Below are 13,801 nucleotides of genomic sequence, written 5' to 3'. Positions count from 1 at the left end.
ATTGGCCCCTCTTGGGTCCTTAAACCTATTGTCTTTAAGGTTGTGTGTTTTGTCTTGAGGAGGAGAGTAGTAAAGCTGCAAATCTGACAATATGTTATCATCCAGATGGAACATTAGGGAGGTATTCACAAAAAGTGAATTTCACCTGGTGAGGTTAATCACCCCAGATTTCCTCTACAGACAGAAAGAGATCTGCTTTAAATCACCCCCCTGCAAGTAAGGCCCCTCTGGAGGGAAGCAAGCCCCAGTGAATACCTCTGCCTTTTCTCCTTCTACCTGTTCTCCTGATTGCCCAGTTGTGTTCAACCTTCTCTCTGTTTCCCGAATACTCAAACACATATATGCACACACACACGTGCAGATATTCTGGTTACTTAATTACATGAAATTATAGTTCAGCAATTTATTAATGGAGGGTCGATCACACTCTGTTTATACAAATGATAAATCTCTGTCTCACAGGTGTTCATCCTACTCACAATGTTTATTTAGTAAGGCTTTAGCTTTCATCGCCGTGGTTAAAGAGTCCAACTGCATGAACGGATGTGGGTAAAAAGCTTTAAAAATGATGTAACTCAAGCTCACAATTTTTTACAGTTTTCATATCTTCATTTTTCTCTGATCGGCACGCACAATCCCAATAAAAGGAGATTGCTGAAGATAGAGACAAAGAGTGAAATAATGCTGTACATGTAACTTCAAGTGTACTGGTCTGGAGGAGGCTTTTGCAATCCAAATGTGTCTAATTACTATAGAAAAGTTCATAAACTAACCCCAACTGGGTCACAGCTGTGATACTGACTTCTAAAAAAAGCCAATTATAATTTTGTTTGTATTAACCCAGGTATTGCTAAAAGTAAGTGAAAATAGTGCTTCTTCAGTACTCCAAGTAGATTTTTTTCTCTTCTACTGAAATAGGTTTACAAGACCAAATTAGATTCTGGCGTGATTAATGTGTCTCACCAAATTCTTGCAGAGTAGCAAATTAGTTTATAGTGATTTTCTTGAAAACAAATTAAACGGCTGCACAACATCACAAGAATAGAGATGTTTTTCATAACATATGGATAAATGATTCAATGGAAAGGAGATGTAATCAAACTGAAAACGTAGTAGTTTGTGCGGAAAAAAATCCAAATGTTTCAAATATTACTGTCCATTATAGAAACCTGTGTAATTACTTGCATTTTAACACATGATGTGTAATATGCAGTGGGAAAGCATCAAGGAATTAATCTGCATGAGGTTTGCACATATTCTAAGCACATTATTCCTTTTTAGGTGTTTTTAATAGCCATCGGTTAAAAACCAAAACATTTGTTTTGCTAATAACTTAAAATAGCAATTATTTTGTGAATTACAGGTGATTTGCCATTCATGTACTTTATTGATAGCTTTCTGAAAATATTATGTTTCCTATAAATTTGCTTTTTTCCTCCTAAAAATGTAAACATATTTTGCTACTGATACACCTGTTTGAGTCTCCATAACTTATATTCAAGAAATGCAGGGTAGAGAAAGTCTGATCACATGCATAATTATTCAAGCAGTAATTACATGTTGCTTATTTTTAATGTAAAAGGAAAAAAAATACACAAAAAAAAGATCTGCCATCATTTTGTATAAAGTAATCCATGTTGAGAAAGACAATGGAACAGTTAGGGGCATTCTCAGGTTTCTGTAATTACCATTTGTGGCCCAAGGTCCAAAAATTACAATAATGGAATAAAATAATGGTCTAACAATAGATCGCTTGTCTGTAACTACTGCCAAGGTAAAACTTCTTAGATAAAAACATCAAGATGCTTTATTTCTTTTAGCTCTGTTATTCTGTGAGAAGAATATATTTCCTGATTAAATGTGATGCCTGCTTTATTAATTGAAATTTAGTACTGATAAATATTGCAGCTTTAGGAGCTATTACTAAACTAGTCTAAAAATGTAACCATTTCCCAAGCCTATTGTAATATCTAAAGTGAGTCAATAAGAGGTTTTGAGAAGAAAGTTTTATCTTCAGACTCAACAGTCAACTACAATTCTTTTATTATTATTTTTTTTAATCTTTGGAGTCAGTCATATTCTTAATATCACCGGACAAATCTGTGACAAGCTTTACCAGGGAGCCCCAAGGAATAGGGTCCAAGAAATAGATAATATACCTAGTAACGTTGTTTAACCATCATAACTTAAGGTGTGCTTTACTCTTCAAATTGAAAGATTTTTTGGCAAAACAAGGTGTCAGAGATCTTGGGAAAGTATCTGTAGTTCAATTTCTTCCTTTATTTGTAGAAAAAGCATGTATTTGACTTTAATGGAAGTCTGTATTCCATACACCTGGATTTGGGTTACATGTCACCAACAGGTTAGGTTACAGACCAGTTTTATATAGTTTATTTTTCATTCCCACAACATTTTACATTTCTTCATATTAGTTTGTATTCCACTGTTTTCCCTTGAGTCTGTGTTGATGACACTATTACACCTGCTGTCCCTCCAGTCTTGCCCAAGTATTCTTTGACTGTCATTCCTTTGCTTCCTCACCACCAGAGTGCCTAGTCTTGCTGAATTTGCCTCTCCAAAATGCCATCTTCCCTCTGCATCGCCAAAACAAAAGCCCTTCCCCAGGATCTCTGCAGCTTACTTCTGAATTACTGCCACAGTGAAAAACTACTGTCTTAACCACGTTTATTTCAGATCTTTTTCTTGACTATTTTTTTTTATCACAGAAATCATTTTTAGTAGCTTCACGCACTCCCTTCTTCTATTGCCTCAAATGTCATTATTCATCTTCAAGACCCACCATGACTTACCGTTCCCTGCCTATCATCTCTTATGCAGTTTCAGATGAGAGGTCCTCTCCCAGCTCAGGTCAGCCATTATCTCAGTCTTCCCGTCCCACTTGTTAAGTAAGTGCATTTCTACTTCCATCTGTGCTGCCTTCCCTGGGCAAGGAAGGCAGGTCGGATTGGTGTACAGGTCTGACCATACAGTCCAGCTAAATGTAATAATCTCATATTAGTTCCTTTAAAAGTAATCAGTGAAGGAGCGGCTGAGGGAACTGGGGTTGTTTAGCCTGGAGAAAAGGAGGCTCAGGGGAGACCTTATCGCTCTCTACAACTACCTGAAAGGAGGTTGTAGCGAGGTGTCAGTATCTTTTCCCAAGTAACAAGCGATAGGACAAGAGGAAATGGCCTCAAGTTGCACTGGAGGAGGTTTAGATTGGATACTAGGAAAAATTTCTTCACTGAAAGGGTCATCAAGCATTGGAACAGGCTGCCCAGGGAAGTGGTTGAGTCTTGGTGGTACTTAAAAGACGTGTAGATGTGGCACTTACGGACATGATTTAGTGGTGGACTTGGTACTGTTAGGTTAACGGTTGGACTTGATGATCTTAAAGGTCTTTTCCAACCTAAACGATTCTATGATTCTGTGATTCTTGTGTTCCAGGAGGGCTTGAGTTGAGAAAAGAGGGTGGGAGGACAAAAGCTTCAGTTAATCAACATTAGATTGCATCAATCCCACTACTATAGCGTCTCCAACTCCTCGCTAGGTCCCCTTCATCAGTACGGTGTTTGTTTGCCCTGCTGAATGGACAAGAGCTATCCCAAAGTGCATAGTCAATCCCTGCCTGTCCATAGCCATAGACCAAACTGCCCATGCTGTCTCTTAGCCACTGGCAACCTGGACAGTTTAAAGGCACCAGATGTTGTACAGGCCTGGATTACAGACTAAACTACAGATATCTCACACTAAAAGGGAAGGGGAAATTGCCTGACCATATACAAAAAAAATCACTACCGGCCCCTTGGAGCACAAATATTTCACACAAATATGTAGGGCCATTTCCTTTTCAAAATGAGAAAAATTGGGAAAGGCTGAACATTTTGTAAAAGATCCTTTATTGTATAGTCTGCATTTCCCACAAACTGACAGCAAGTAATTTATAAGTCTATTCTGGGAATAAGAGTTTCTTAGCCCCTTATAGCTGTTATTACTAAATACCGAGGGTATAATACAAAGGAGCATGACATCTCCTCTCTACTAGTGCGTGGCTATTTAGTTCCACACTATCATTATTTAGTTTATTATTGTTATAGTTTAAGGTCTGTCTCATATTTTACTTATTTAATTAAGTTATATGCATAAGACAAGGAAAACATACCTCCTGGACTCTTGGCTGTCTTCCCATCTAGCAAAAATTATCACTGAAAAAAAATGATGGGGTTACTTGCCCAAAGTAATTTCCTAGTTAGTTTAGTTTGTTTAATATATCTTTCTCATAGTAAGAGTGGTGTCAACTTAAAATACACATCCATGCACCAAACAGGAAGAGAAGCCCATAAAAAGACTTTGTGATTTTGAGGTACTGTCAGCTTGTCCTTTTTAAAAAAATCTAACTCAAATAAAGAAACATTCAATATGACAGGTTATGAAGATACTTATTCTTCTTGGCAGTTGCTTATGATTGTTTTTCTCTATGACTAAGTCCATGATCTCTGGATATTGTCCAGGCACACCTGCCAGATCAAGACCCTCAGATACACATGAAGAATTTGACTGTTTTCTGACTTTGAAATGAACTTAGCTCTGTTGTGAGACACAGTGGTTCCTCTAGCCATGTACAATCTTGAACTTCAGATGACTCTTAATTTTTCTCCTTGAAAGTAGGCACTTGAGTATCAGGCTTGTACGTGGTTAGGAGAAGGTTTTGTGGATTATGCTTTTAAATCCCAAATTTTGTTCTGGTTCCATTTTATGCATCTTTTGGATATCTCCTGACATGACTTGATTGATAGCACAGGAGTGTGTAGCACAAATAACATTCTGGCCTTTTCAGTCATGAAAATTAATCATGAGTTAGTCCACTTGGAGAAAGTTTGGTTGAGAAAACAGGAAAAGTATAGGAAGTACCAGACAATCTTGAAAATTTTACAAAAAACCTAAACTGAATAAGAATATTCCTAGCACAATGTCTCATAGAAAGTGAGAGAATTTTTTCAGTGGGTACTCAGAAACACTTGCCTAGTAAGAACCTTCTTGAAAATTATGTTCCTCCACCTTTATAGATACTATATCTAACATATGTATTTCCTATGAAGAATAAAGGTATGCAGTCCTGGTATGCATCCATAAAAGTTATGGTGAATGTGATCTGCTTCATCAAATTAAGAAATAGATAATACAAAACTGCATTATTAACAAGGTGGTTTTGTATATAAATGTCATTTATACACACATAATATACATTGTGTATTTACAAAACACTTCTTTATAGACTTGAAATAATGATAAATGACAGAATTCATTAAAATTCCCTGCATAATAACTGGTAGTTTTATTGATGAGCATGAAATTGTCTTCACTGGCTTCACTATGTGCTATGGTCATCTTCATGAGGCACTAGAGTCTGTAATTCTCATCACTTACTCAGTATGTCTTCGAACTTCTTAGATCCATTTGTACAGATATCCACGGGCATTGCATCTTCTACAATGGAAATACTTCGAATAACAGATCCTTTATGATAAAAGGACTCTGTCCACTGTTAGGTGAGCATGCACAGTAACACGTCTTTAATGAATCAACAAATGGAAGTAACACAAAGACTGCTGGGTGAAGCTATTAGTTTAATAGTATAGCGTTTACCCAGTCTTTTCTGTTTAAGTCTCTGTATGGCAGCTGTCATTTTATTTTCATTGCTTAAGGCCACCTTAAGCAATGACTATAATTTTGGTTAAAATGTCAAACAAATCTCATTGATCTACCTGAGTTGTAGTTACTTTATTGTCCTCAGCTTTCTGAATGTTCTGATTCTGCATAACAATGAAAACGTGTAGAATTTAATCAAATGAAGACATCTATCCAAATGTTATCTCTGAATAATACATATTTAAATTGAAAAAAACATTTCCAGTTACCTGCCTAACCATGAATCTGAGGTCATTCTTTGTTCCCTAACTTTTAACAAAGGGGATAGTAAGAACGCAATTCATTTCTCATTAAAATGAACAACAGAGGAGGAAAAAAGGTTTTAAATATGCACGCCAGCATGTAAGACTAACTTTTTCAATGTAAGGTTTTTTCCTACTTTGAGAGATAGTGTAGCCTTACATCAGCTCAAATGTAGCTGTATACAATCAGAGGAAAAATGTTTAAACATCCCAGCATGGGTATTTCCATTTAAATCTGATTACAGTGAAATAAAACTGTAGCTATTAAAGGTTTAGAAGAACTACAAATACATGCAGTAAAAGACGACAGTTAGTAAATGAGGTAGTAAAACATTTCAGCAGGGCAAACAGTTTATAGCACTCAGCCTTCCTGTAGCAGACTGTGCTATTCACTACAGACCCGTGCATTGTTCCCTGAACTGCACTTAAACCTGCAATTAACCTTTCACGCCTAATGAAGCTGTTTTGCTGCAAAATTAAAATATATAGTACTGCCTGTTTTTACAGAGACTGGGAGGAGAGCATCTCAAAATGAATTACTTTTTCAGATGCTTTTGTTCAAATGCAGAATTAAAGTGCTGTTTGTATATAAATCGGGAATGCGCTTTTCAAGGCAATCTCATTTGATGTGCTGTATTTTATTCCTGTACTTATTAATTGTTTTGCATAATTGTAAAAAAAAACGACAAAAAATTCACACACCAGTAATTTTATGATTAGACACTTACTTCCTGAGAATAAACTATTACCATTTAACTTCCATTAGGAAAGACAATAGTTCTGCTAAAGATAACCAAGTTCATATTGCTTTCTCTGGTATTTTTCTCATTGTGGATGCAATTATCTCTTACAAAAATATACTTTCCACTTATGTATTTGACTGGGCTCACTTCTTAATGATCTTCCCATACATATCCTTAAAACAAGCTAGAGGTTGTTTTAGCTGCATAGAACTAGGTCAGGTTATTTCTATAACATTTAGTAGAAAAACAAACTAAACTTACAAATAGGTCTGGTTCTGCAGCTAGGCTTGAATTTCCAGAAATTAGACTATTAGAGGTGACCCATTGATTCTCCATGTGGGATGCTTACTGATTCCACTGTTCCTTTCTACCACCTTACTCAAGAGTCAGAAGCAACCAGAGACCACGTACTGGTATGGAAAATACCAGTTTGGATGGTAGGTAGGATATCTAAATGGCAGCATTCAGGGAAGACGGGTAAATGTAATAACTTATGAACTGAGGTAACAGATATGGAGCACTATATGATTTACAGTTCCAACTTCAATGACTATAAATGTATTCACATTTGTTGTTTAGATACAAAACCTGTAAAATAAAGGGAATGTTTTGTTTTTTTTCCTTTAATGAATATTTAAGCCACAGCATTTTTATCAAATCTTCTGTTGTATTCTGATGTAAATTCTGCTTGCTTGCAATGTCTGTGCATCAGCTTGACTTGGTAAATGAAATTCCTTTAGACTGCCAGTCTGAAATAATGAATTGTTCCCTCAGTTAATTGTATTGCTTTGATAACAAGGAACTATGCTGGGCGTAGAGAACATAATAAATGAATTTCATGAGATGATTTGTTTGACATTTTGAAAAATGATCTTCTGTAGTGACCCAATTTTAATGGAACTCTAACAGCATGCCAGTATATCCCAGTATGCAGCATTAGATTCGAAGGAAATAGTTCTTCCTTTTTGTTAATTGTTATGTAAAGTGAAGTTAGCATCATACATCCAAGTACATTTTAAAATGTCTTATAAAAAATGGAAAATCTGTTTTCCTAATAATATTCATTCCATTTAGCATACTTCCTAAGCCTAGCTATTAAAGACAGGATCACATGTAAGCAACCATCAAAATGTTATTTAGGTTTTATCCCTGAATTTGCTAATACCAGATACTTCTGATACTTTAAAGGTGCCTCAGAGATTTCAGAAATTAAATTTATCAAAGTCCAATTTAAAGCATCACTAGCTCATGCCAGGAAATATATGTGTATGTGAGAAAAACGACTTAATTAATCTTGGCTCTTACATATCCTGAAATGGAGCAATGATAATTGTACTTAGTGTTTTACAGTATAGTGCTGTGCATTTTCAAAAAGCTGTATGCACATTAAGTATTTCTTGCAACATTTTTGTCAAGTAAGAAAGGTAGTGTTACAGTGTGCAATAGCATAGATTCAGGATACGGGAAACCTGAACTGTATCTGACAGTATATCATATACTAAGAAAGAGGCATGTAGAAACACTTGTAAGTGAAAAATACTTTTTGCACAGTTTCTTAGTAGATAAGTGTTGTAATGAGGGAATGCATGAAAAATATTGCAAAACTGGATTCTGTAATAGATAAACTGAGTTTGATATTAGCCTGAGTTAAAAAATAGAGACTGCCTGTTAAACATGATGAAAAGTATTTTCAAAGGTTTCCTTGTGGAGTAGTACTGTTATTGGTTAGAGATTGAGATGTTTTGGGCAGTATGGAGAACCAGCACCATCTTTACCTACATTATGGGCATATATAGACGTGCTTTTGCAGATATGTGTGTCATGGTTTTATTGCGGCCGCGGTGCAGTAGAACATATGAAAGATGTGAATACTCCTAATCCATTTCATTGCAATATCGCCTGTGTGAATTTAAAAATTCAGAACTACCATGTATTGTGTTGTCAATCACAGCATTTCGGCAGAAGTCAGTAATTTCTAGCAAGTATGCAGTAACAAGAAAATGGAAGAGTAAATTCTTAAACTACTAATTTCCTAAGCATGCCTGTCCATGCCCTCTGTAATACCCTGTTAAGATTATAACAGGTCATGAAATATCAACAACTTAACTGGAATCTGAAAAAGAAGAGTTTTGGTGAGTTGACAACATTTAGAATTTATCCAGGCCAACACCATTACGGTTCACTGTCTGTTCACAAATCCATGCATTCTGGAAAGATATTTTCGTATCTTTTTGTTCATGGTAAATACTAACCTCTGAATATTCCCAAATTAGGGAGGCATATATATTGCAAAGGGAAATATTCAAGGATACAATTTTGTCTTAACTGTGGTCTCCATTTCTCTTTTATTTTCTGATTTGATAGTTTCAGCCATTTCTAAATGCAATGCACAAAGATTTAATAAGAGAAAATCCATGTCAGAGAGCTGCTGGTCCACATAACCAAGAAAATGGTGATAAAGAGAGGTGATGCTAAGATCACACAACAAATCAATAACAGACTTAAATGGAACTCAGTTCTCTGGATTTCCAGTCTAGTGTCTTAACTGCACTTTTTTTTCTTCCTCTGTTTCTTCACTGTTACCAGGTAGCATTTTAGAAAGTGAGAACTTGTTGCCTAACTTTGAAACAAAACTGATCACTTCTGGGAAAGTACAAAAACTTGGCATGAAAGGAACCATCACACTGCTCTGGAACTCTTCTCAGAAAAGCTGAGCATTAAATTTTGTTTTTCCTTTATTTATCTTACAGGTCTTGCAATTGCAAGTGCACTGATAGACATTTCACAACAGAAGCCTGCGGACTGTAAAGATAAGAGTTCAGGAGTCAGGAATCGAAAACATCATCTCTCAACACGTCAAGGAACTTGTGTCTGAGATTCAAAAACTACAATTGTATATTCTGTAATGTTTTCTTTTTAAATGGCTTCCATTGAAAGCTATACTACAGCCTCAGTTTTTATGGAGGCAAATCTATGAATGAACATATGAGGTACTGTGCTCTGTTATAGTCACACAGCCTACTATACCCCAAAGCAGAACAAACTTACGGTAGGTATGAGTATGTTTGATGAGCTTTAATAAAAAGAGTGGATCCTGATATCAACAAAACATGAAACAAAATACCTAGTATTCTTAATCCTGAACATATCAGAGCAGGGAAAATCCTTGAACGGAACTAGGAAAAACTATACATTGTTTTGTAATGTCAAAGGAAATTGTATAATTGGAAACTAAGCAAATTCCAGGAAACTGAAGGACATTTTTGTATAGCTTAATGTAACAATGAGAATTGTACAGTTCTTTCCTTGTAATCAGCCTTCAGATTTCTGTCCAGCAAGCAGGAACTAAACAGGATCATTTGGATTTAGGTGTTCTTTTATCATTGCCCGAAATAGGTAGGCAGCTTTTGAATTTAGCACAGGTATAATCCGAGAACACCACATGTAATATTTGAAAGATAATTCCATAAAAAAACTTTATTTGATCATTTCATGATTATTTTTCTTTACCTTGCAAAAGCCTCAGAAACATAATCTGGGCTGCAGCAGAGTGATGGGTGGGCTTTCATGTTTCTGTACCGAAGAGTTTATTCTGAATTCTGAACGATATATTTTACAAAGAGCGCATGTGGGTCCTTCATGCCAGCTAACTGATTAGCAAAATTAATTGGGCATGGAAAAGCTTATTCTGCAATAAAGTTTGCTTTTTTTTCCAAGAGAGTCTCCAAGATTGCAAATCTAAGGAGAGTTTAACTTGTTATTCTACCTGCTTCCACTTCAATATTGAAATTTTGTGGTATCTATATATTTTCCTGACCTCCCAGCAGAAGAAATGAATCCCAGTCAGCACTTTGACCCTTGTTTTTATAATAAAGTATGGATGGTTTTTTTTCTCCAAGCTGCAGAATTTCATCTCATTCTCACTTTCACACCAGTTAAGGAAATACCCTGCATAACTAAAATTAAATAAATAAATATTTAGAAATCTAAGTTGCTTCCAACAGTGGTTCTCAAATCCAACACCCAGTATGGAACCTCACACAATCACTACTCAGCAACAAAAAGCAGATGAAAGAGTTTCCTTTCTATAGGACATTAGTCTTTTGGGGGCTGAGTCACCACAACAGATAACCCAGCAAACAGCTTTAATGGCCCTCAGTCTTTTTATTTACTCAAAATTCATGAATATACAGAAGAGTAAGAGAATGCTAAGGGGTAGGTAGCAGATGTGTCATATTCTCATTTACGCATTACACGTTGACAGCAGTATAATATGAAACTAGTAGTTTTGTACAGGCTTGTTGAAAGTATAGTTTCTCAACTCCAAATTTGCCACCATACTAGTACAGGAGAGTGATACAGAGGTATAAATGCCTCATGTAATGATAGACTTTTGGTAAATATGAAAGATATAAAAAGATAATTGATGTTTACTACTATATCTGTATTTTTCATGTTCTTTTTATTTCAGGAAGATGATGACATTTTACTGTTTATAGTTGACTACATAGTTACTTGCATGCCATGGTGGTGCAGTAGCAGTAATAAAGCCCTGTTGTGAGTTGTGTTTATTTTGTAATGCCATTCATACATAGAAGTACTCAGCTTCATTTGGATGAGGACTAAATGTAAAAATAACTATAAAAAGGAACGATTGTACAGTATGTAGTTATATCTTATACAGGAATATTAGGTTGCATCTAACCATGACTGCTCTATTGTTTTGATAAATTATGCACTTATGAATTGTGGTATAATTATTTCCTATGCTGGCATGATTGTTTCAGTATTTTCATATCTTAAAATAAGATTATTATCCTAAAATAATGCCATCATAATCTTGTGACTTTTGTTGCCTATTCTGACCTCAATCTCTTATATCTTAAAACTTTAAAAATTCCTTTTTAAAGCTTCTGTTGGGAACTTTCAATCAGTGCTACTTAGCATAGTGAAAAAAATGGTCTTTTGAAAACATCCCTTTCTATCAGTTTTAAAGTTGATCTGTTCAAATGAATATAAAAACCGATGGAACTGGTTTATATGATGCATACACTTATGAAAAGGAAAAAACCACTTGTCTGGAATATATTCCAAACTCTGTATTATCCTCAACCTAAACATTTCACATAAGAAATACACAGTGTGTGTTTTGTGAATGTACTGGAAACCCCATACACAGAAAGACCATGTAGTCTTGTAGAACAGTTTTGACTGTACTTACTCATAAAGGATTACATTCCTCCATATCTCAACTGGAGTTTCACAAATACTTGAAAAGCAGGTATGAGTTTTAAAGGGATTAAAATATTGCATTGCAACACTGAAGATGGGCAAACAGCTATCAGCCATTTTATTGTGTTAACAGTTAAAAATGTTATTTTATTGTAAAAGAAAAGCATGTTTGTCATGAGATCATTCAGCATTTTCATTCACTCTGAGAATGTTTTTTTCTAAAGTATCTTTCTTCTCCCAGGGTGCCTGACTGCATGCAAATTAGTAAAGTCATATAATAATAAAATAAATAAATAAAAATACTTATATAATGGCCACAATTAAATACCAGAAGTTTGCCAACACATCTCAAACCAAAGTTTCAGAATAACTGTTACAGATTTCTATTTGAAAGGTATAAAAATAGCATAATATGTCTGGTGATCACTACATTTTGTTAGTTGTTGGCAAGTACAAACTTTTTAATAATGACCGCTGTACATCAGATGAGATGTTTTATCAACTGTCACATTATGATTGCTTCATGAAAAAGCCAATTTTTTTTAGACCCTGTTCTCCAATTTAACTTTTGAACTCTTTCTTAGAGTCAGAAAATGTTGAATGGCCTGTTTTACCCCTAATGTGATTTATGTTGGATGAAAAATAAACGACTAAGCGCTGTTCTGGAAATTAAGCCCCAGTGAGTTCTGATTGTCAGGATTCCACCTCCACCCCCTCAGTCCATGGATTCTGCTGAGGGAAATTCAGCAGCTATGAATTACTGTTCAATATATGAGACCGACTGTCCATAGTAGCATGGGTTTCCCAGTACTTCAATTCCTCTCAGTACTTGTATATTTATATAAAGTCCTGAAACTACTGAAATCAAATTTGTGCACATATAAATAACACTTTACAATACTTACTTCCATTCATTATATTCCTATGAAATGTAATGAAATGCTAGTTTACCTATACAAAAAAAATGGTTATCTGTATATTGCCACTATTAAAATTCTATCTAAAAATAAGGCCAAATTCTAGATATGTTAAGGCATGAAGATACCATTAATTAGGAACATTCAGATTCATCTGATTTGAAAATTTTCATAGCTGACTGCTCTCTTTATAGTTAGAGTCCCCTCTCATCTTCCCAAATCAAAAACATTTGGACAAGTTCAGATCGGGACGTGGAATTTGTTATGTGTAAAATCTGCAGCAATAATTATTTTCTAAGTAAGTAATCTAATGTAGAGAGCTGGAATCCTGATGGTAAGAATTTTAGTTTGGGATCTCTTTAACAGATGTTCAGTCTTTATGCATAATAACTTTCATAGTATTCATCTAAATTATAAAATCATTATGTATCTAATTTCATTACCAGTTTTTTAAAAAGCATCTGAAAGGTTTCTTGACAATAAAGGAAAAGTCTCTGTTAAAGGTAATTAGCAATCCCTCTCTTTTTTTAAGCAAAGTTGTCCTATCCAGAATGCTTGACATTACTGGGGAAAATTAAATAAATTAACTCTATTTTTTCAGTCTCTAAGGTGCAGCATTACCTGAAAAGCTGTAGTTTACTGATACTTATTTCAGATCATCTCTAGAGTAAAGTATGGAATACCTAAGGCTATTTTAGGTGCTTATGGCAAATAATAGCAGAACTACTGTTGTCTACAGGTAGCCAGAACTTCCCATATTGTCTTCAGCTGTACTTGCTTGTTAAATACTAATAAAGAAGAACAAAGCTGGCAAAAAGGCCTTGGAGAGCCTGGGCTTGTATAACTCAGGGCCATATGTTGTTTCAGCTTTTCCTTATTTAATGCTATTTCACTTTCAAAACAAATACTTATATTTCTATATGACCACATATGTGGCCACATGTGGCCATTTCTATGG

The 13,801-nt window shown here is 35.1% G+C and overlaps 1 protein-coding gene across 1 annotated transcript in view; it reads left to right on the top strand.

Moving 5' to 3' along the window:
• Positions 1-9,792, top strand: part of ATRNL1 (attractin like 1) — a 550,130-nt gene extending 540,338 nt beyond the window's left edge. The window contains exon 29 of the mRNA XM_050899286.1: positions 9,445-9,792. Within this exon, the coding sequence (XP_050755243.1) occupies positions 9,445-9,569 (125 nt within the window). The 3' untranslated portion in view covers positions 9,570-9,792. The remainder of the gene's footprint in view (positions 1-9,444) is intronic.
• Positions 9,793-13,801: the final 4,009 nt, after the last annotated feature.

This window comes from Gymnogyps californianus, chromosome 6, assembly GCF_018139145.2.
Source record: "Gymnogyps californianus isolate 813 chromosome 6, ASM1813914v2, whole genome shotgun sequence".
Lineage (NCBI taxonomy): Eukaryota > Metazoa > Chordata > Aves > Accipitriformes > Cathartidae > Gymnogyps > Gymnogyps californianus.
The sequence above is the reverse complement of the archived record's forward strand: the minus strand, read 5'-3'. Positions and strand labels throughout refer to the sequence as shown.